Genomic DNA, 27500 nt, shown 5'->3' on the forward strand with positions numbered 1-27500 from the left:
ATAGAAGGCCCTTCTTGCCTTGTCTCTCAGATCGTTCACAGCTTTGTGGAAGTTACCTGTGGCGCTGATGTTTAGGTCGAGGTATGTATCGTTTTTTGTGTGCTCTAGGGCAACAGTGTCTAGATGGAATTTGTATTTGTTGTCCTGGCAACTGGACCTTTTTTGGAACACCATTATTTTTGTCTTACTGAGATTTACTGACAGGGCCCAGGTCTGACAGAATCTGTGCAGAAGATCTAGGTGCTGCTGTAGGCCCTCCTTGGTTGGGGACAGAAGCACCAGATCATCAGCGAACAGTAGACATTTGACTTCAGATTCTAGTAGGGTGAGGCCGGGTGCTGCAGACTGTTCTAGTGCCCTCGCCAATTCTACTCTCTCTCTCTCTACTTTCTCTCTACTTTCTCTCTCCTCTGTCTCTCTCTCTCCTCTGTCTCTATCTCCTCTCTCTCTCTCCTCTGTCTCTCTCTCTCCTCTGTCTACTCTCCCAGACTACTCTTCCGCTCTCTTCTCTCTACTGTTTACTACCCTGATGTATAGTGACAGGTTTTTCAGCCTACCTTAGTTCCTTGGTTTGTGTGTTGACATCGTCCTTCCCCCCTCTCTCCTCTGGTCAGACTCTGACGGTGATGGTGAAGAGTGGTGTGGAGGTGCAGCCATGTCCGGTCAAGGTGTTGGACACAGACACAATCACACAGGTCAAAGACAAGATCCTAGACCAGATCTATAAAGGAGCTCCCTTCTCACAGAGACCTTCTGCAGACTCACTAGATCTGGGTAAGGAATAGTGAATACGTATCTTTTGCTCTTGTTGCCTCAATGAATAAAATAGCAGAGAATAACTTAGAAAATCTATTTTTGACCCTCTACTAATGAATGTAATGTTTGAACACACAACACACCAGTTCTGACTGCAGTGGTTTCAAGAAACGTGTGTGAGGAATAATGAACCCATTTTGTTTGTAAAGCACCTTTCATACAACGTTTTGCAGCCCAAAGTGCAAACAGATATTTATTTGAACCACAATCTACCCGAGTAAATTTGCATGAGACCTGACTTGCGTTAGCTAACACAGTCTTGTAGCATTCAGACAACCCGGGTCAACCCAGTCTTGTAGCATTCAGAAAACAAATATGAGTTGTCTCGTCAGAATGGCGATCGGGACAGGCGGGTCACCTGACACTGTCAGACGATGACGTCACAGCGATTATCCAGGGGCGCTGGAAGAAACTCAACACTCTGCAGCACTATAAGGTAAGAGTTATACACACAGAGACCACTATAGAACCACTACTACACACAGAGACCACCACTACACACAGAGACCACTACTACACACAGAGACCACCACTACACACAGAGACCACCACTACACACAGAGACCACTACTACACACAGAGACCACTACTACACACAGAGACCACCACTACACACAGAGACCACTACTACACACAGAGACCACCACTACACACAGAGACCACTACTACACACAGAGACCACTACTACACACAGAGACCACCACTACACACAGAGACCACTACTACACACAGAGACCACTACTACACACAGAGACCAATACTACACACAGAGACCACCACTACACACAGAGACCACCACTACACACAGAGACCACCACTACACACAGAGACCACCACTACACACAGAGACCACTACTACACACAGAGACCACTACTACACACAGAGACCACTACTACACACAGAGACCACCACTACACACAGAGACCACTACTACACACAGAGACCACCACTACACACAGAGACCACCACTACACACAGAGACCACTATAGAACCACTACTACACACAGAGACCACTATAGAACCACCACTACACACAGAGACCACCACTACACACAGAGACCACTACTACACACAGAGACCACTACTACATACAGAGACCACCACTACACACAGAGACCACCACTACACACAGAGACCACCACTACACACAGAGACCACTATAGAACCACTACTACACACAGCGACCACTATAGAACCACTACTACACACAGAGACCACTACTACACACAGAGACCAGCACTACACACAGAGACCACTACTACACACAGAGACCACCACTACACACAGAGACCACTACTACACACAGAGACCACTATAGAACCACTACTACACACAGAGACCACTATAGAACCACTACTACACACAGAGACCACTACTACACACAGAGACCACTATAGAACCACCACTACACACAGAGACCACTATAGAACCACTACTACACACAGAGACCACTATAGAACCACTACTACACACAGAGACCACTATAGAACCACCACTACACACAGAGACCACCACTACACACAGAGACCACCACTACACACAGAGACCACTACTACACACAGAGACCACTACTACACACAGAGACCACTACTACACACAGAGACCACTACTACACACAGAGACCACTACTACACACAGAGACCACTACTACACACAGAGACCACTACTACACATAGAGACCACCACTACACACAGAGACCACCACTACACACAGAGACCACCACTACACACAGAGACCACTACTACACACAGAGACCACCACTACACACAGAGACCACTACTACACACAGAGACCACTACTACACACAGAGACCACCACTACACACAGAGACCACCACTACACACAGAGACCACTATAGAACCACTACTACACACAGAGACCACTATAGAACCACCACTACACACAGAGACCACCACTACACACAGAGACCACCACTACACACAGAGACCACTACTACACACAGAGACCACTACTACACACAGAGACCACTACTACACACAGAGACCACTACTACACACAGAGACCACTACTACACACAGAGACCACTACTACACATAGAGACCACCACTACACACAGAGACCACCACTACACACAGAGACCACCACTACACACAGAGACCACTACTACACACAGAGACCACCACTACACACAGAGACCACTATAGAACCACTACTACACACAGAGACCACTATAGAACCACCACTACACACAGAGACCACCACTACACACAGAGACCACCACTACACACAGAGACCACTACTACACACAGAGACCACTACTACACACAGAGACCACTACTACACACAGAGACCACTACTACACACAGAGACCACTACTACACACAGAGACCACCACTACACACAGAGACCACCACTACACACAGAGACCACCACTACACACAGAGACCACTACTACACACAGAGACCACTACTACACACAGAGACCACTATAGAACCACCACTACACACAGAGACCACTATAGAACCACCACTACACACAGAGACCACTATAGAACCACTACTACACACAGAGACCACTATAGAACCACTACTACACACAGAGACCACTACTACACACAGAGACCACTATAGAACCACTACTACACACAGAGACCACTATAGAACCACCACTACACACAGAGACCACTACTACACACAGAGACCACTACTACACACAGAGACCACTATAGAACCACCACTACACACAGAGACCACCACTACACACAGAGACCACTTTCCAACCACTACTACACACAGAGACCACTACTACACACAGAGACCACTATAGAACCACCACTACACACAGAGACCACTATAGAACCACTACTACACACAGAGACCACTACTACACACAGAGACCACTATAGAACCACCACTACACACAGAGACCACTATAGAACCACCACTACACACAGAGACCACTATAGAACCACTACTACACACAGAGACCACTATAGAACCACTACTACACACAGAGACCACTATAGAACCACCACTACACACAGAGACCTCTATAGAACCACCACTACACACAGAGACCACTATAGAACCACTACTACACACATAGACCACTATAGAACCACTACTACACACAGAGACCACTATAGAAACACTACTACACACAGAGACCACTATAGAACCACTACTACACACAGAGACCACTATATACAGAGTCGTGTTCAGTAGGAGTACAGAGTATTGTTCAGTAGGAGTACAGAGTCGTGTTCAGTAGGAGTACAGAGTATTGTTCAGTAGGAGTACATAGTATTGTTCAGTAGGAGTACAGAGTATTGTTCAGTAGGAGTACAGAGTATTGTTCAGTAGGAGTACAGAGTATTGTTCAGTAGGAGTACATAGTATTGTTCAGTAGGAGTACATAGTATTGTTCAGTAGGAGTACAGAGTATTGTTCAGTAGGAGTACAGAGTATTGTTCAGTAGGAGTACATAGTATTGTTCAGTAGGAGTACATAGTATTGTTCAGTAGGAGTACATAGTATTGTTCAGTAGGAGTACAGAGTATTGTTCAGTAGGAGTACAGAGTATTGTTCAGTAGGAGTACAGAGTATTGTTCAGTAGGAGTACAGAGTATTGTTCAGTAGGAGTACAGAGTATTGTTTAGTAGGAGTACATAGTATTGTTCAGTAGGAGTACATAGTATTGTTCAGTAGGAGTACAGAGTATTGTTCAGTAGGAGTACAGAGTATTGTTCAGTAGGAGTACATAGTATTGTTCAGTAGGAGTACAGAGTCGTGTTCAGTAGGAGTACAGCGTATTGTTCACTGGGAGTACAGAGTATTGTTCAGTAGGAGTACATATTATTGTTCAGTAAGAGTACAGAGTCGTGTTCAGTAGGAGTACAGAGTATTGTTCAGTAGGAGTACAGAGTATTGTTCAGTAGGAGTACAGAGTATTGTTCAGTAGGCACAACATAGGAAAAAACAGGAAGGTGTAGAGCCTGTCTTGTCCAATAAGAAACACTTTCCTGTTTCAAAACCTTGTGCTAATGTGTGCCTCACTGAACACGCCTCGATGTTGATATCTTCTGTTAACTGACTGAGATGTGAATGTCTGGTGTTTTCTCTCCTAACTCGATGTTGATATCTTCTGTTAACTGACTGAGATGTGAATGTCTGGTGTTTTCTCTCCTAACTCGATGTTGATATCTTCTGTTAACTGACTGAGATGTGAATGTCTGGTGTTTTCTCTCCTAAGGTTCCAGACGGCGCCACAGTGGCTCTGATTCCTAGATCAGCTGTTGTCATGGGGATACACCAGGTCTACCAGACTGGAGAGAGTAAATACTGTTATACTGTATAGCCTGTTTAATACTATATAGCCTGTTTAATACTATATAACCTGTTTAATACTATATAACCTGTTTAATACTATATAACCTGTTTAATAATATATAACCTGTTTAATACTATATAACCTGTTATACTATATAACCTGTTTAATACTATATAGCCTGTTTAATACTATATAACCTGTTTAATACTATATAGCCTGTTTAATACTATATAGCCTGTTTAATACTATATAACCTGTTTAATACTATATAGCCTGTTTAATACTATATAGCCTGTTTAATACTATATAACCTGTTTAATACTATATAGCCTGTTTAATACTATATAGCCTGTTTAATACTATATAACCTGTTTAATACTATATAACCTGTTTAATACTATATAACCTGTTTAATACTATATAGCCTGTTTAATATTATATAACCTGTTTAATACTATATAACCTGTTTAATACTATATAGCCTGTTTAATACTATATAACCTGTTTAATATTATATAGCCTGTTTAATACTATATAGCCTGTTTAATACTATATAACCTGTTTAATACTAGTTAACCTGTTTAATGCTATATAACCAGTTTAGTACTATATAACTATAGAAGATGTTACATATTTTAGAGCTGTTTTACTTCAATACAATACATCATTACTGGAACGATTTGATCGTGATCTTCAATGTTGTGGTCCGATGGAGTTATATTATTGAAGGAAAGAGAGCTAACAAGTTCCAGCTTCAATGCTGCTTCCAAAATAGCACCCTATTCCCCTTGGTAGTACACTGTTGTTAGGGAATACAGGGCCCTTTCAATTCAAGTGTGACCTGGAAGTGTGTCCCTCTGTGCGCTCCGTAGAGACGCCCATGTTGGAGGGGGAGGAGGAGGAGGGTGTGAGGCTGTGGCACCTGGTGAAGTCCAGCGAGGACCCAGAGATCCCCAAACACAGGAAGAGCAGCATGAGGGAGAGAGAGAGGGCCAAGGCCATACCAGAGATCTACCTGACACGACTGCTATCTATGAAGGTACGCACGCACGCACACACGCACGCACGCACACAGGGAACAGACCAAGGCCATACCAGAGATCTACCTGACACGACTGCTATCTATGAAGGTACGCACGCACGCACACACGCACGCACGCACACAGGGAACAGACCAAGGCCATACCAGAGATCTACCTGACACGACTGCTATCTATGAAGGTACGCACGCACGCACACACGCACGCACGCACGCACGCACGCACGCACACACACACACAGGGAACAGACCAAGGCCATACCAGAGATCTACCTGACACGACTGCTATCTATGAAGGTACGCATGCACGCACGCACGCACGCACGCCACGCACGCCCGCACGCACGCACGCACGCCCGCCCGCCCGCCCGCCCACCCTTTATTTGAACAGTGAGAGACAGAATAACAACAAAAAAATCTTTTTTTTGCATTTTAATGAGGGAAATAAGTATTTGACCCCTCTGCAAAACATGACTTAGTACTTGGTGGCAAAACCCTTGTTGGCAATCACAGAGGTCAGATGTTTCTTGTAGTTGGCCACCAGGTTTGCACACATCTCAGGAGGGATTTTGTCCCACTCCTCTTTGCAGATCTTCTCAAAGTCATTAAGGTTTCGAGGCTGACGTTTGGCAACTCGAACCTTCAGCTCCCTCCACAGATTTTCTATGGGATTAAGGTCTGGAGACTGGCTAGGCCACTCCAGGACCTTAATGTGCTTCTTCTTGAGCCACTCCTTTGTTGCCTTGGCCGTGTGTTTTGGGTCATTGTCATGCTGGAATACCCATCCACGACCCATTTTCTATGCCCTGGCTGAGGGAAGGAGGTTCTCACCCAAGATTTGATGGTACATGGCCCCGTCTATCGTCCCTTTGATGCGGTGAAGTTGTCCTGTCCCCTTAGCAGAGAAACACCCCCAAAGCATAATGTTTCCACCTCCATGTTTGACGGTGGGGATGGTGTTCTTGGGGTCATAGGCAGCATTCCTCCTCCTCCAAACACGGCAAGTTGAGTTGATGCCAAAGAGCTCGATTTTGGTCTATGTGCTTTCTTGAGCAGGGGGTGCTGCAGGATTTCAGTCCTTCACGGCATAGTGTGTTACCAATTGTTTTCTTTGTGACTATGGTCCCAGCTGCCTTGAGATCATTGACAAGATCCTCCCGTGTAGTTCTGGGCTGATTCCTCACCGTTCTCATGATCATTGCAACTCCACAAGGTGAGATCTTGCATGGAGCCCCAGGCCGAGGGAGATTGACAGTTATTTTGTGTTTCTTCCATTTGCGAATAATCACACCAACTGTTGTCACCTTCTCACCAAGCTGCTTAGCGATGGTCTTGTAGCCCATTCCAGCCTTGTGTAGGTCTACAATCTTGTCCCTGACATCCTTGGAGAGCTCTTTGGTCTTGGCCATGGTGGAGAGTTTGGAATCTGATTGATTGATTGCTTCTGTGGACAGATGTCTTTTATACAAGTAACAAACTGAGATTAGGAGCACTCCCTTTAAGAGTGTGCTCCTAATCTCAGCTCCTTACCTGTATAAAAGACACCTGGGAGCCAGAAATCTTTCTGATTGAGAGGGGGTCAAATACTTATTTCCCTCATTAAAACGCAAATTAATTTCTAACATTTTCGACATTCGTTTTTCTGGATTTTTTTGTTGTTATTCTGTCTCTCACTGTTCAAATAAACCTACCATTAAAATTATAGACTGATCATGTCTTTGTCAGTGGGCAAACGTACAAAATCAGCAGGGGATCAAATACTTTTTTCCCTCACTGTATTGGCACAATATCAGTTTTGTGATATAGATATCTAGCTGGTACAGTATATATACCTAGCTGTGTGTCTAAAGGATGTCATAACTCTCTCCCCTCCAGGGAACGTTGCAGAAGTTTGTAGACGATGTGTTCGTAGCGATCCTCAACACCAAGCGCCCTCCTCCCATCGCTGTGCGCTTCTTCTTTGACTTCCTGGATGACATGGCGGAGAAACACGGCATCGACGACCCTGAGACCGTACACATCTGGAAGACCAACAGGTCAGTCAGTCACTGGGTCCTGGTTACCGGTTTGTCCTTCTGTAAAGTGTAAATACATTTTTTTTAAACAGCTTTTGGTGAGGTGCTGTCTAACATAACATACTGTATAACTTCATAAAATGAAAGTCTTCTCTCTTCATAAAAGGTCACTGCAAAGAGAGAAGACTTTGAGACTTTCAATGGTCGTTTCTGAGATTGACTGCATTGTAATCAGTGACTGAGCAGACTGACTGATCACCCTGGGCAGACTGACTGATCACCCTGGGCAGACTGACTGATCACCCTGAGCAGACTGACTGATCACCCTGAGCAGACTGACTGATCACCCTGAGCAGACTGACTGATCACCCTGAGCAGACTGACTGATCACCCTGAGCAGACTGACTGATCACCCTGAGCAGACTGACTGATCACCCTGAGCAGACTGACTGATCACCCTGGGCAGACTGACTGATCACACTGAGCAGACTGACTGATCACCCTGGGCAGACTGACTGATCACCCTGAGCAGACTGACTGATCACCCTGAGCAGACTGACTGATCACCCTGAGCAGACTGACTGATCACCCTGAGCAGACTGACTGATCATCCTGAGCAGACTGACTGATCACCCTGAGCAGACTGACTGATCACCCTGGGCAGACTGACTGATCACCCTGGGCAGACTGACTGATCACCCTGAGCAGACTGACTGATCACCCTGAGCAGACTGACTGATCACCCTGAGCAGACTGACTGATCACCCCGAGCAGACTGACTGATCACCCCGAGCAGACTGACTGATCACCCCGAGCAGACTGACTGATCACCCCGAGCAGACTGACTGATCACCCCGAGCAGACTGACTGATCACCCCGAGCAGACTGACTGATCACCCCGAGCAGACTGACTGATCACCCCGAGCAGACTGACTGATCACCCCGAGCAGACTGACTGATCACCCCGAGCAGACTGACTGATCACCCCGAGCAGACTGACTGATCACCCCGGGCAGACTGACTGATCACCCTGGGCAGACTGACTGATCACCCTGAGCAGACTGACTGATCACCCTGAGCAGACTGACTGATCACCCTGAGCAGACTGACTGATCACCTTGCATCCTAAATAACAGCTCGTTATTGTTCAGGTTGCTCTGTCGGTGATCAGCAACTGAACAAATATGATATTCTTGAACATGGTCATTGTATTTCCTTCAGTAAAGGAAGGAATTTTTCCTGGATAACCAGCTCTCCTCCCTCCCTCCCTCCCCTGCAGCCTGCCTCTGAGGTTCTGGGTCAACATCCTGAAGAACCCTCAGTTTGTGTTTGACGTCCAGGTGACCGATAGCGTGGACGCTGTTCTCTCTGTCATCGCACAGACATTCATCGACTCCTGCACCACCTCCGAACACAAAGTCGGACGGGTCAGTCATTTTATAAAATAAATAAAACACTTGTATTTATTCATTAGTTTATTTATTCATGCATTTATTATTTAGAGATGGTATTTTCAAAATACAGTAGAGGGAATCAGTAATCAACAATATAATACATTTATTATGGTCAGGACAGGAGATCCCGTAGTTTCTCATCATTTCTGTTCAGACCGTGACAGAAGGGATAAACGCAGAGGAAGAGGAGACTTTGTGTCGTTAGGAAGATGATGAAGAAGGTGGTTTTGTTTTTTTTGACAAACATAATCTGTGTAACATCAGGATTTGGATTTTCTCCCAACAGGACTCTCCAGTGAATAAGCTGCTCTATGCCAGAGAGATCCCCAGATACAAACAGCTAGTTGAGAGGTGAGAGAGACAGAAATACATTTACTCTTAATGAACCAATAGAATAACAGGGAACTCTGTATTCAGACATGATTATAATTCTTACTCAGGAGTTATTGGAGCTAGTTATTGGAGCTAGTTATTGGAGCTAGGTTATTGGAGCTAGGTTATTGGAGCTAGTTATTGCAGCTAGTTATTGCAGCTAGTTATTGCAGCTAGGTTATTGCAGATAGTTATTGCAGATAGTTATTGCAGCTAGGTTATTGCAGCTAGTTATTGGAGCTAGGTTATTGGAGCTAGGTTATTGGAGCTAGGTTATTGCAGCTAGTTATTGGAGCTAGGTTATTGGAGCTAGGTTATTGGAGCTAGTTATTGCAGCTAGTTATTGGCGCTAGTTATTGGAGCTAGTTATTGGCGCTAGTTATTGGAGCTAGTTATTGGAGGTAGTTATTGCAGCTAGTTATTGCAGCTAGTTATTGGCGCTAGTTATTGGAGCTAGTTATTGGCGCTAGTTATTGGAGCTAGGTTATTGGAGCTAGTTATTGGAGCTAGTTATTGGAGCTAGGTTATTGGAGCTAGGTTATTGGAGCTAGTTATTGGAGCTAGTTATTGCAGCTAGGTTATTGCAGCTAGTTATTGGAGCTAGGTTATTGCAGCTAGTTATTGGAGCTAGGTTATTGGAGCTAGTTATTGCAGCTAGTTATTGGAGCTAGATATTGGAGCTAGATATTGCAGCTAGGTTATTGCAGCTAGTTATTGGAGCTAGTTATTGGAGCTAGTTATTGGCGCTAGGTTATTGGAGCTAGTTATTGGCGCTAGGTTATTGGAGCTAGGTTATTGCAGCTAGTTATTGGAGCTAGGTTATTGGCGCTAGTTATTGCAGCTAGGTTATTGCAGCTAGTTATTGGAGCTAGTTATTGGAGCTAGGTTATTGGAGCTAGTTATTGGAGCTAGGTTATTGAAGGTAGATATTGGAGCTAGTTATTGAAGGTAGTTATTGGAGCTAGTTATTGGCGCTAGTTATTGGCGGTAGTTATTGGCGCTAGTTATTGGCGCTAGATATTGGAGCTAGTTATTGGCGCTAGATATTGGAGCTAGTTATTGAAGGTAGATATTGGAGCTAGTTATTGGAGCTAGTTATTGGAGCTAGGTTATTGAAGGTAGATATTGGAGCTAGTTATTGGAGCTAGTTATTGGAGCTAGTTATTGGCGGTAGTTATTGGAGCTAGTTATTGGCGCTAGATATTGGAGCTAGTTATTGGAGCTAGTTATTGGAGCTAGGTTATTGGAGCTAGGTTATTGGAGCTAGATATTGGAGCTAGATATTGGAGCTAGTTATTGTAGGTAGACATTGGAGCTAGTAATTGGAGCTAGTTATTGGAGCTAGTTATTGGCGCTAGATATTGGCGCTAGATATTGGAGGTAGTTATTGGCGCTAGATATTGGAGGTAGTTATTGGAGCTAGTTATTGCCGCTAGATATTGGAGCTAGTTATTGGAGCTAGATATTGGAGCTAGTTATTGAAGGTAGATATTGGAGCTAGTTATTGGAGCTAGGTTATTGGAGCTAGGTTATTGCAGCTAGTTATTGCAGCTAAGTTATTGCAGCTAGTTTTTGGAGCTAGGTTATTGGAGCTAGTTATTGGAGCTAGGTTATTGCACCTAGGTTATTGGAGCTAGGTTATTGCAGCTAGTTATTGGAGCTAGGTTATTGCAGCTAGTTATTGGCGCTAGATATTGGAGCTAGGTTATTGGAGCTAGATATCGGAGCTAGTTATTGAAGGTAGGTTATTGGAGCTAGTTATTGGAGCTAGTTATTGCAGCTAGTTATTGGAGCTAGGTTATTGCAGCTAGTTTTTGGAGCTAGGTTATTGCAGCTAGGTTATTGCAGCTAGTTATTGCAGCTAAGTTATTGCAGCTAGTTATTGGCGGTAGTTATTGGCGCTATTTATTGCAGCTAGTTATTGGAGCTAGATATTGGAGCTAGTTATTGGAGCTAGTTATTGGAGCTAGTTATTATACAGTGTGTTCTGTGGGTATTGTTCCAGGTATTACAGTGACATCCACAGTGCAGCGTCTGGCTGTTACCAAGAGATGAACTCTACTCTAACAGAGCTGTCTGGGGTGAGTGGGGATTTAAACTCTCCCCTCCTCCTCTCCTCTCCTCTCCTCTCCTCTCCTCTCCTCTCCTCTCCTCTCCTCTCCTCTCCTCCTCTCCTCCTCTCCTCTCCTCTCATCTCCTCCTCCCCCATCCTCTCCCCTCCCCCTCCTCCCCCATCCTCTCCCCTCCCTCCCTCCCCTCTCCCTTCTCCTCTCCCCTCCCCTCCTCCCCTCTCCCTTCTCCTCTCCTCTCCCTTCCTCCCCTATTCTCTCTCCTCTCCTCTCCTCTCCTCTCCTCTCCTCTCCTCTCCTCTCCTCTCCTCTCCTCTCCTCTCCTCTCCTCTCCTCTCCTCTCCTCCTCCCCCATCCTCTCCCCTCCCCTCCTCCCCTCTCCCTTCTCCTCTCCCTTCCTCCCCCTATTCTCTCTCCTCCCCTCCCCTCTCCTCTCCTCTCCTCTCCTCTCCTCTCCCTCTCCTCTCCTCTCCTCTCCTCTCCTCTCCTCTCCTCTCCTCCTCCCTCCCCTCCCCTCCCTCCCCCTTCTCCTCTCCTCTCCTCTCCCCTCCCCTCCCCTCCCTCCCCTCCCTATCCTCTCCCCTCCTCCCTCCCCTCCCCCTCCTCCCTCCCCTCCCTCCTCTCCCTCTCTCCCCTCTCCTCTCTCCCCTCCTCTCCTATCCACTCTACTCAACCCAGCTCTACTCTACTCTGAGATTATTATGGAGTCTATTAAGTTAAATTAAGTTGTATTTAGCATTTTGTTGTAATGTATAGCACAGTACCGGTACGTAACCAGTAGATTGTAACATTGTGTTTCCATGTCTGACTTTTCAGAGTTTTGGATCAGACATGAACAGTCTGGTGGCTCTGCTTGAGCTGTACAAGTACATCAACAAATACTACGACCAGGTATATAGACAGAGACATAGAGACACAAATACTACGACCAGGTATATAGACAGAGACATAGAGACACAAATACTACGACCAGGTATATAGACAGAGACACACAGACAAATACTACGACCAGGTATATAGACAGAGACACAGAGACAAATACTACGACCAGGTATATAGACAGAGACATAGAGACAAATATTACGACCAGGTATATAGACAGAGACACACAGACACAAATACTACGACCAGGTATATAGACAGAGACACACAGACACAAATACTACGACCAGGTATATAGACAGAGACACACAGACACAAATACTACGACCAGGTATATAGACAGACACACAGAGACAAATACTACGACCAGGTATATAGACAGACACAAATACTACGACCAGGTATATAGACAGAGACACACAGACACAAATACTACGACCAGGTATATAGACAGAGACACACAGACAAATACTACGACCAGGTATATAGACAGAGACACAGAGACACAAATACTACGACCAGGTATATAGACAGAGACACAAATACTACGACCAGGTATATAGAAAGAGACACACAGAGACACAAATACTACGACCAGGTATATAGACAGAGACACAGAGACACAAATACTACGACCAGGTATATAGACAGAGACATAGAGACACAAATACTACAACCAGGTATATAGACAGAGACACACAGACAAATACTACGACCAGGTATATAGACAGAGACACAGAGACAAATACTACGACCAGGTATATAGACAGAGACATAGAGACAAATATTACGACCAGGTATATAGACAGAGACACACAGACACAAATACTACGACCAGGTATATAGACAGAGACACACAGACACAAATACTACGACCAGGTATATAGACAGAGACACACAGACACAAATACTACGACCAGGTATATAGACAGACACACAGAGACAAATACTACGACCAGGTATATAGACAGACACAAATACTACGACCAGGTATATAGACAGAGACACACAGACACAAATACTACGACCAGGTATATAGACAGAGACACACAGACAAATACTACGACCAGGTATATAGACAGAGACACAGAGACACAAATACTACGACCAGGTATATAGACAGAGACACAAATACTACGACCAGGTATATAGAAAGAGACACACAGAGACACAAATACTACGACCAGGTATATAGACAGAGACACAGAGACACAAATACTACGACCAGGTATATAGACAGAGACATAGAGACACAAATACTACGACCAGGTAAATAGACAGACACACAGAGACAAATACTACGACCAGGTATATAGACAGACACACAGAGACACAAATACTACGACCAGGTATATAGACAGAGACACAGAGACACAAATACTACGACCAGGTATATAGACAGAGACATAGAGACACAAATACTACGACCAGGTATATAGACAGACACACAGAGACAAATACTACGACCAGGTATATAGACAGAGACACAGAGACACAAATACTACGACCAGGTATATAGACAGAGACACACAGACACAAATACTACGACCAGGTATATAGACAGACACACAGAGACACAAATACTACGACCAGGTATATAGACAGAGACACACAGACACAAATACTACGACCAGGTATATAGACAGAGACACACAGACACAAATACTACGACCAGGTATATAGACAGAGACACAGAGACAAATACTACGACCAGGTATATAGACAGAGACACACAGACACAAATACTACGACCAGGTATATAGACAGAGACACACAGACAAATACTACGACCAGGTATATAGACAGACACACAGAGACACAAATACTACGACCAGGTATATAGACAGAGACACAAATACTACGACCAGGTATATAGACAGAGACACAGAGACAAATACTACGACCAGGTATATAGACAGAGACACAGAGACAAAAATACTACGACCAGGTATATAGACAGAGACACACAGACACAAATACTACGACCAGGTATATAGACAGAGACACAAATACTACGACCAGGTATATAGACAGACACACAGAGACACAAATACTACGACCAGGTATATAGACAGAGACACAGAGACACAAATACTACGACCAGGTATATAGACAGAGACACACAGACAAATACTACGACCAGGTATATAGACAGACACACACAGAGACACAAATACTACGACCAGGTATATAGACAGAGACATAGAGACACAAATACTACAACCAGGTATATAGACAGAGACACAAATACTACGACCAGGTATATAGACAGAGACACACAGACACAAATACTACGACCAGGTATATAGACAGAGACACAGAGACAAATACTACGACCAGGTATATAGACAGAGACACACAGACACAAATACTACGACCAGGTATATAGACAGAGACATAGAGACACAAATACTACGACCAGGTATATAGACAGAGACACACAGAGACACAAATACTACGACCAGGTATATAGACAGAGACATAGAGACACAAATACTACGACCAGGTATATAGACAGAGACACAAATACTACGACCAGGTATATAGACAGAGACACACAGACACAAATACTACGACCAGGTATATAGACAGAGACACACAGACAAATACTACGACCAGGTATATAGACAGAGACACACAGAGACACAAATACTACGACCAGGTATATAGACAGAGACACAGAGACACAAATACTACGACCAGGTATATAGACAGAGACACAGAGACAAATACTACGACCAGGTATATAGACAGAGACACACAGACACAAATACTACGACCAGGTATATAGACAGAGACACACAGACAAATACTACGACCAGGTATATAGACAGACACACAGACACACAAATACTACGACCAGGTATATAGACAGAGACACAGAGACACAAATACTACGACCAGGTATATAGACAGAGACACAGAGACAAATACTACGACCAGGTATATAGACAGACACACAGAGACAAATACTACGACCAGGTATATAGACAGAGACACAGAGACACAAATACTACGACCAGGTATATAGACAGAGACACACAGACAAATACTACGACCAGGTATATAGACAGAGACACAGAGACAAATACTACGACCAGGTATATAGACAGAGACATAGAGACAAATACTACGACCAGGTATATAGACAGAGACACACAGACACAAATACTACGACCAGGTATATAGACAGAGACACACAGACACAAATACTACGACCAGGTATATAGACAGAGACACACAGACACAAATACTACGACCAGGTATATAGACAGACACACAGAGACAAATACTACGACCAGGTATATAGACAGACACAAATACTACGACCAGGTATATAGACAGAGACACACAGACACAAATACTACGACCAGGTATATAGACAGAGACACACAGACAAATACTACGACCAGGTATATAGACAGAGACACAAATACTACGACCAGGTATATAGACAGAGACACACAGAGACACAAATACTACGACCAGGTATATAGACAGAGACACAGAGACACAAATACTACGACCAGGTATATAGACAGAGACATAGAGACACAAATACTACGACCAGGTATATAGACAGACACACAGAGACAAATACTACGACCAGGTATATAGACAGAGACACAGAGACACAAATACTACGACCAGGTATATAGACAGAGACACACAGACACAAATACTACGACCAGGTATATAGACAGACACACAGAGACACAAATACTACGACCAGGTATATAGACAGAGACACACAGACACAAATACTACGACCAGGTATATAGACAGAGACACACAGACACAAATACTACGACCAGGTATATAGACAGAGACACAGAGACAAATACTACGACCAGGTATATAGACAGAGACACACAGACACAAATACTACGACCAGGTATATAGACAGAGACACAAATACTACGACCAGGTATATAGACAGAGACACAGAGACAAATACTACGACCAGGTATATAGACAGAGACACAGAGACACAAATACTACGACCAGGTATATAGACAGAGACACACAGACACAAATACTACGACCAGGTATATAGACAGAGACACAAATACTACGACCAGGTATATAGACAGACACACAGAGACACAAATACTACGACCAGGTATATAGACAGAGACACAGAGACACAAATACTACGACCAGGTATATAGACAGAGACACACAGACAAATACTACGACCAGGTATATAGACAGACACACACAGAGACACAAATACTACGACCAGGTATATAGACAAAGACATAGAGACACAAATACTACGACCAGGTATATAGACAGAGACACACAGACACAAATACTACGACCAGGTATATAGACAGAGACACAGAGACAAATACTACGACCAGGTATATAGACAGAGACACACAGACACAAATACTACGACCAGGTATATAGACAGAGACATAGAGACACAAATACTACGACCAGGTATATAGACAGAGACACACAGAGACACAAATACTACGACCAGGTATATAGACAGAGACATAGAGACACAAATACTACGACCAGGTATATAGACAGAGACACAAATACTACGACCAGGTATATAGACAGAGACACACAGACACAAATACTACGACCAGGTATATAGACAGAGACACACAGACAAATACTACGACCAGGTATATAGACAGAGACACACAGAGACACAAATACTACGACCAGGTATATAGACAGAGACACAGAGACACAAATACTACGACCAGGTATATAGACAGAGACACAGAGACAAATACTACGACCAGGTATATAGACAGAGACACACAGACACAAATACTACGACCAGGTATATAGACAGAGACACACAGACAAATACTACGACCAGGTATATAGACAGACACACAGAGACACAAATACTACGACCAGGTATATAGACAGAGACACAGAGACACAAATACTACGACCAGGTATATAGACAGAGACACAGAGACAAATACTACGACCAGGTATATAGACAGACACACAGAGACAAATACTACGACCAGGTATATAGACAGAGACACAGAGACACAAATACTACGACCAGGTATATAGACAAAGACACACAGAGACACAAATACTACGACCAGGTATATAGACAGAGACACAGAGACACAAATACTACGACCAGGTATATAGACAGAGACACAGAGACAAATACTACGACCAGGTATATAGACAGACACACAGAGACAAATACTACGACCAGGTATATAGACAGAGACACACAGACACAAATACTACGACCAGGTATATAGACAGAGACACAAATACTACGACCAGGTATATAGACAGAGACACAGAGACAAATACTACGACCAGGTATATAGACAGAGACACAGAGACACAAATACTACGACCAGGTATATAGACAGAGACACACAGACACAAATACTACGACCAGGTATATAGACAGAGACACAAATACTACGACCAGGTATATAGACAGAGACACACAGACACAAATACTACGACCAGGTATATAGACAGAGACACAGAGACACAAATACTACGACCAGGTATATAGACAGACACACACAGAGACACAAATACTACGACCAGGTATATAGACAGAGACATAGAGACACAAATACTACAACCAGGTATATAGACAGAGACATAGAGACACAAATACTACGACCAGGTATATAGACAGAGACATAGAGACACAAATACTACGACCAGGTATATAGACAGAGACATAGAGACACAAATACTACGACCAGGTATATAGACAGAGACACACAGAGACACAAATACTACGACCAGGTATATAGACAGAGACATAGAGACACAAATACTACGACCAGGTATATAGACAGAGACACAAATACTACGACCAGGTATATAGACAGAGACACACAGACACAAATACTACGACCAGGTATATAGACAGAGACACACAGACAAATACTACGACCAGGTATATAGACAGAGACACACAGAGACACAAATACTACGACCAGGTATATAGACAGAGACACAGAGACACAAATACTACGACCAGGTATATAGACAGAGACACAGAGACAAATACTACGACCAGGTATATAGACAGAGACACACAGACACAAATACTACGACCAGGTATATAGACAGAGACACACAGACAAATACTACGACCAGGTATATAGACAGACACACAGACACACAAATACTACGACCAGGTATATAGACAGAGACACAGAGACACAAATACTACGCCAGGTATATAGACAGAGACACAGAGACAAATACTACGACCAGGTATATAGACAGACACACAGAGACAAATACTACGACCAGGTATATAGACAGAGACACAGAGACACAAATACTACGACCAGGTATATAGACAGAGACACACAGACAAATACTACGACCAGGTATATAGACAGAGACACAGAGACAAATACTACGACCAGGTATATAGACAGAGACATAGAGACAAATACTACGACCAGGTATATAGACAGAGACACACAGACACAAATACTACGACCAGGTATATAGACAGAGACACACAGACACAAATACTACGACCAGGTATATAGACAGAGACACACAGACACAAATACTACGACCAGGTATATAGACAGACACACAGAGACAAATACTACGACCAGGTATATAGACAGACACAAATACTACGACCAGGTATATAGACAGAGACACACAGACACAAATACTACGACCAGGTATATAGACAGAGACACACAGACAAATACTACGACCAGGTATATAGACAGAGACACAAATACTACGACCAGGTATATAGACAGAGACACACAGAGACACAAATACTACGACCAGGTATATAGACAGAGACACAGAGACACAAATACTACGACCAGGTATATAGACAGAGACATAGAGACACAAATACTACGACCAGGTATATAGACAGACACACAGAGACAAATACTACGACCAGGTATATAGACAGAGACACAGAGACAAATACTACGACCAGGTATATAGACAGAGACACACAGACACAAATACTACGACCAGGTATATAGACAGAGACACAAATACTACGACCAGGTATATAGACAGAGACACAGAGACACAAATACTACGACCAGGTATATAGACAGAGACATAGAGACACAAATACTACGACCAGGTATATAGACAGACACACAGAGACAAATACTACGACCAGGTATATAGACAGAGACACAGAGACACAAATACTACGACCAGGTATATAGACAGAGACACACAGACACAAATACTACGACCAGGTATATAGACAGACACACAGAGACACAAATACTACGACCAGGTATATAGACAGAGACACACAGACACAAATACTACGACCAGGTATATAGACAGAGACACAGAGACAAATACTACGACCAGGTATATAGACAGAGACACACAGACACAAATACTACGACCAGGTATATAGACAGAGACACAAATACTACGACCAGGTATATAGACAGAGACACAGAGACAAATACTACGACCAGGTATATAGACAGAGACACAGAGACACAAATACTACGACCAGGTATATAGACAGAGACACACAGACACAAATACTACGACCAGGTATATAGACAGAGACACAAATACTACGACCAGGTATATAGACAGACACACAGAGACACAAATACTACGACCAGGTATATAGACAGAGACACAGAGACACAAATACTACGACCAGGTATATAGACAGAGACACACAGACAAATACTACGACCAGGTATATAGACAGACACACACAGAGACACAAATACTACGACCAGGTATATAGACAAAGACATAGAGACACAAATACTACGACCAGGTATATAGACAGAGACACACAGACACAAATACTACGACCAGGTATATAGACAGAGACACAGAGACAAATACTACGACCAGGTATATAGACAGAGACACACAGACACAAATACTACGACCAGGTATATAGACAGAGACATAGAGACACAAATACTACGACCAGGTATATAGACAGAGACACACAGAGACACAAATACTACGACCAGGTATATAGACAGAGACATAGAGACACAAATACTACGACCAGGTATATAGACAGAGACACAAATACTACGACCAGGTATATAGACAGAGACACACAGACACAAATACTACGACCAGGTATATAGACAGAGACACACAGACAAATACTACGACCAGGTATATAGACAGAGACACACAGAGACACAAATACTACGACCAGGTATATAGACAGAGACACAGAGACACAAATACTACGACCAGGTATATAGACAGAGACACAGAGACAAATACTACGACCAGGTATATAGACAGAGACACACAGACACAAATACTACGACCAGGTATATAGACAGAGACACACAGACAAATACTACGACCAGGTATATAGACAGACACACAGAGACACAAATACTACGACCAGGTATATAGACAGAGACACAGAGACACAAATACTACGACCAGGTATATAGACAGAGACACAGAGACAAATACTACGACCAGGTATATAGACAGACACACAGAGACAAATACTACGACCAGGTATATAGACAGAGACACAGAGACACAAATACTACGACCAGGTATATAGACAAAGACACACAGAGACACAAATACTACGACCAGGTATATAGACAGAGACACAGAGACACAAATACTACGACCAGGTATATAGACAGAGACACAGAGACAAATACTACGACCAGGTATATAGACAGACACACAGAGACAAATACTACGACCAGGTATATAGACAGAGACACACAGACACAAATACTACGACCAGGTATATAGACAGAGACACAAATACTACGACCAGGTATATAGACAGAGACACAGAGACAAATACTACGACCAGGTATATAGACAGAGACACAGAGACACAAATACTACGACCAGGTATATAGACAGAGACACACAGACACAAATACTACGACCAGGTATATAGACAGAGACACAAATACTACGACCAGGTATATAGACAGAGACACACAGACACAAATACTACGACCAGGTATATAGACAGAGACACAGAGACACAAATACTACGACCAGGTATATAGACAGACACACAGAGACACAAATACTACGACCAGGTATATAGACAGAGACACAGAGACAAATACTACGACCAGGTATATAGACCCAAATACTACGACCAGGTATATAGACAGAGACACACAGACACAAATACTACGACCAGGTATATAGACAGACACACAGAGACAAATACTACGACCAGGTATATAGACAGACACAAATACTACGACCAGGTATATAGACAGAGACACACAGACACAAATACTACGAGCAGGTATATAGACAGAGACACAGAGACACAAATACTACGACCAGGTATATAGACAGAGACACACAGACACAAATACTACGACCAGGTATATAGACAGAGACACAAATACTACGACCAGGTATATAGACAGACACACAGAGACACAAATACTACGACCAGGTATATAGACAGAGACACAGAGACACAAATACTACGACCAGGTATATAGACAGAGACACACAGACAAATACTACGACCAGGTATATAGACAGACACACACAGAGACACAAATACTACGACCAGGTATATAGACAGAGACATAGAGACACAAATACTACGACCAGGTATATAGACAGAGACACAGAGACAAATACTACGACCAGGTATATAGACAGAGACACACAGACACAAATACTACGACCAGGTATATAGACAGAGACATAGAGACACAAATACTACGACCAGGTATATAGACAGAGACACACAGAGACACAAATACTACGACCAGGTATATAGACAGAGACATAGAGACACAAATACTACGACCAGGTATATAGACAGAGACACAAATACTACGACCAGGTATATAGACAGAGACACACAGACACAAATACTACGACCAGGTATATAGACAGAGACACACAGAGACACAAATACTACGACCAGGTATATAGACAGACACACAGAGACAAATACTACGACCAGGTATATAGACAGAGACACACAGAGACACAAATACTACGACCAGGTATATAGACAGACACACAGAGACACAAATACTACGACCAGGTATATAGACAGAGACATAGAGACACAAATACTACGACCAGGTATATAGACAGAGACACACAGACACAAATACTACGACCAGGTATATAGACAGAGACACAGAGACAAATACTACGACCAGGTATATAGACAGAGACACACAGACACAAATACTACGACCAGGTATATAGACAGAGACATAGAGACACAAATACTACGACCAGGTATATAGACAGAGACACACAGAGACACAAATACTACGACCAGGTATATAGACAGAGACATAGAGACACAAATACTACGACCAGGTATATAGACAGAGACACAAATACTACGACCAGGTATATAGACAGAGACACACAGACACAAATACTACGACCAGGTATATAGACAGAGACACACAGACAAATACTACGACCAGGTATATAGACAGAGACACACAGAGACACAAATACTACGACCAGGTATATAGACAGAGACACAGAGACACAAATACTACGACCAGGTATATAGACAGAGACACAGAGACAAATACTACGACCAGGTATATAGACAGAGACACACAGACACAAATACTACGACCAGGTATATAGACAGAGACACACAGACAAATACTACGACCAGGTATATAGACAGACACACAGAGACACAAATACTACGACCAGGTATATAGACAGAGACACAGAGACACAAATACTACGACCAGGTATATAGACAGAGACACAGAGACAAATACTACGACCAGGTATATAGACAGAGCACACAGAGACAAATACTACGACCAGGTATATAGACAGAGACACAGAGACACAAATACTACGACCAGGTATATAGACAGAGACACACAGAGACACAAATACTACGACCAGGTATATAGACAGAGACACAGAGACACAAATACTACGACCAGGTATATAGACAGAGACACAGAGACAAATACTACGACCAGGTATATAGACAGACACACAGAGACAAATACTACGACCAGGTATATAGACAGAGACACACAGACACAAATACTACGACCAGGTATATAGACAGAGACACAAATACTACGACCAGGTAATATAGACAGAGAGACAGAGACAAATACTACGACCAGGTATATAGACAGAGACACAGAGACACAAATACTACGACCAGGTATATAGACAGAGACACACAGACACAAATACTACGACCAGGTATATAGACAGAGACACAAATACTACGACCAGGTATATAGACAGAGACACACAGACACAAATACTACGACCAGGTATATAGACAGAGACACAGAGACACAAATACTACGACCAGGTATATAGACAGACACACAGAGACACAAATACTACGACCAGGTATATAGACAGAGACACAGAGACAAATACTACGACCAGGTATATAGACCCAAATACTACGACCAGGTATATAGACAGAGACACACAGACACAAATACTACGACCAGGTATATAGACAGACACACAGAGACAAATACTACGACCAGGTATATAGACAGACACAAATACTACGACCAGGTATATAGACAGAGACACACAGACACAAATACTACGAGCAGGTATATAGACAGAGACACAGAGACACAAATACTACGACCAGGTATATAGACAGAGACACACAGACACAAATACTACGACCAGGTATATAGACAGAGACACAAATACTACGACCAGGTATATAGACAGACACACAGAGACACAAATACTACGACCAGGTATATAGACAGAGACACAGAGACACAAATACTACGACCAGGTATATAGACAGAGACACACAGACAAATACTACGACCAGGTATATAGACAGACACACACAGAGACACAAATACTACGACCAGGTATATAGACAGAGACATAGAGACACAAATACTACGACCAGGTATATAGACAGAGACACAGAGACAAATACTACGACCAGGTATATAGACAGAGACACACAGACACAAATACTACGACCAGGTATATAGACAGAGACATAGAGACACAAATACTACGACCAGGTATATAGACAGAGACACACAGAGACACAAATACTACGACCAGGTATATAGACAGAGACACAAATACTACGACCAGGTATATAGACAGAGACACACAGACACAAATACTACGACCAGGTATATAGACAGAGACACACAGAGACACAAATACTACGACCAGGTATATAGACAGACACACAGAGACAAATACTACGACCAGGTATATAGACAGAGACACACAGAGACACAAATACTACGACCAGGTATATAGACAGACACACAGAGACACAAATACTACGACCAGGTATATAGACAGAGACATAGAGACACAAATACTACGACCAGGTATATAGACAGAGACACACAGACACAAATACTACGACCAGGTATATAGACAGAGACACAGAGACAAATACTACGACCAGGTATATAGACAGAGACACACAGACACAAATACTACGACCAGGTATATAGACAGAGACATAGAGACACAAATACTACGACCAGGTATATAGACAGAGACACACAGAGACACAAATACTACGACCAGGTATATAGACAGAGACACAGAGACACAAATACTACGACCAGGTATATAGACAGAGACACAAATACTACGACCAGGTATATAGACAGAGACACACAGACACAAATACTACGACCAGGTATATAGACAGAGACACACAGACAAATACTACGACCAGGTATATAGACAGAGACACACAGAGACACAAATACTACGACCAGGTATATAGACAGAGACACAGAGACACAAATACTACGACCAGGTATATAGACAGAGACACAGAGACAAATACTACGACCAGGTATATAGACAGAGACACAGAGACACAAATACTACGACCAGGTATATAGACAGAGACACAGAGAACAAATACTACGACCAGGTATATAGACAGACACACAGAGACAAATACTACGACCAGGTATATAGACAGAGACACAGAGACACAAATACTACGACCAGGTATATAGACAGAGACACACAGAGACACAAATACTACGACCAGGTATATAGACAGAGACACAGAGACACAAATACTACGACCAGGTATATAGACAGAGACACAGAGACAAATACTACGACCAGGTATATAGACAGACACACAGAGACAAATACTACGACCAGGTATATAGACAGAGACACAAATACTACGACCAGGTATATAGACAGAGACACAGAGACAAATACTACGACCAGGTATATAGACAGAGACACAGAGACACAAATACTACGACCAGGTATATAGACAGAGACACACAGACACAAATACTACGACCAGGTATATAGACAGAGACACAAATACTACGACCAGGTATATAGACAGAGACACACAGACACAAATACTACGACCAGGTATATAGACAGAGACACAGAGACACAAATACTACGACCAGGTATATAGACAGACACACAGAGACACAAATACTACGACCAGGTATATAGACAGAGACACAGAGACAAATACTACGACCAGGTATATAGACCCAAATACTACGACCAGGTATATAGACAGAGACACACAGACACAAATACTACGACCAGGTATATAGACAGACACACAGAGACAAATACTACGACCAGGTATATAGACAGACACAAATACTACGACCAGGTATATAGACAGAGACACACAGACACAAATACTACGACCAGGTATATAGACAGAGACACACAGACAAATACTACGACCAGGTATATAGACAGAGACACAGAGACACAAATACTACGACCAGGTATATAGACAGAGACACAAATACTACGACCAGGTATATAGACAGAGACACACAGAGACACAAATACTACGACCAGGTATATAGACAGAGACACAGAGGCACAAATACTACGACCAGGTATATAGACAGAGACATAGAGACACAAATACTACGACCAGGTATATAGACAGACACACAGAGACAAATACTACGACCAGGTATATAGACAGAGACACAGAGACACAAATACTACGACCAGGTATATAGACAGAGACACACAGACACAAATACTACGACCAGGTATATAGACAGACACACAGAGACACAAATACTACGACCAGGTATATAGACAGAGACACACAGACACAAATACTACGACCAGGTATATAGACAGAGACACACAGACACAAATACTACGACCAGGTATATAGACAGAGACACAGAGACAAATACTACGACCAGGTATATAGACAGAGACACACAGACACAAATACTACGACCAGGTATATGAGACAGAGACACAAATACTACGACCAGGTATATAGACAGAGACACAGAGACAAATACTACGACCAGGTATATAGACAGAGACACAGAGACACAAATACTACGACCAGGTATATAGACAGAGACACACAGACACAAATACTACGACCAGGTATATAGACAGAGAACACAAATACTACGACCAGGTATATAGACAGACACACAGAGACACAAATACTACGACCAGGTATATAGACAGAGACACAGAGACAAATACTACGACCAGGTATATAGACAGAGACACACAGACACAAATACTACGACCAGGTATATA

General features: G+C 43.0%; 1 protein-coding gene across 1 annotated transcript in view; it reads left to right on the top strand.

Annotated features, from left to right (window-relative positions):
- Nucleotides 1-27500, top strand: part of plxnb3 (plexin B3) — a 195520-nt gene that overhangs the window by 148096 nt on the left and 19924 nt on the right. Inside the window, exons 28-36 of the mRNA XM_045207008.1 lie at nt 615-774; nt 1149-1252; nt 5033-5114; nt 5983-6149; nt 8025-8185; nt 9444-9591; nt 9905-9969; nt 11996-12071; nt 12876-12950. Coding sequence (XP_045062943.1) covers nt 615-774; nt 1149-1252; nt 5033-5114; nt 5983-6149; nt 8025-8185; nt 9444-9591; nt 9905-9969; nt 11996-12071; nt 12876-12950 — 1038 coding nt within the window. The remainder of the gene's footprint in view (nt 1-614; nt 775-1148; nt 1253-5032; nt 5115-5982; nt 6150-8024; nt 8186-9443; nt 9592-9904; nt 9970-11995; nt 12072-12875; nt 12951-27500) is intronic.

This window comes from Coregonus clupeaformis, chromosome 24 (assembly GCF_020615455.1).
Source record: "Coregonus clupeaformis isolate EN_2021a chromosome 24, ASM2061545v1, whole genome shotgun sequence".
Classification (NCBI taxonomy): Eukaryota; Metazoa; Chordata; class Actinopteri; order Salmoniformes; family Salmonidae; genus Coregonus; species Coregonus clupeaformis.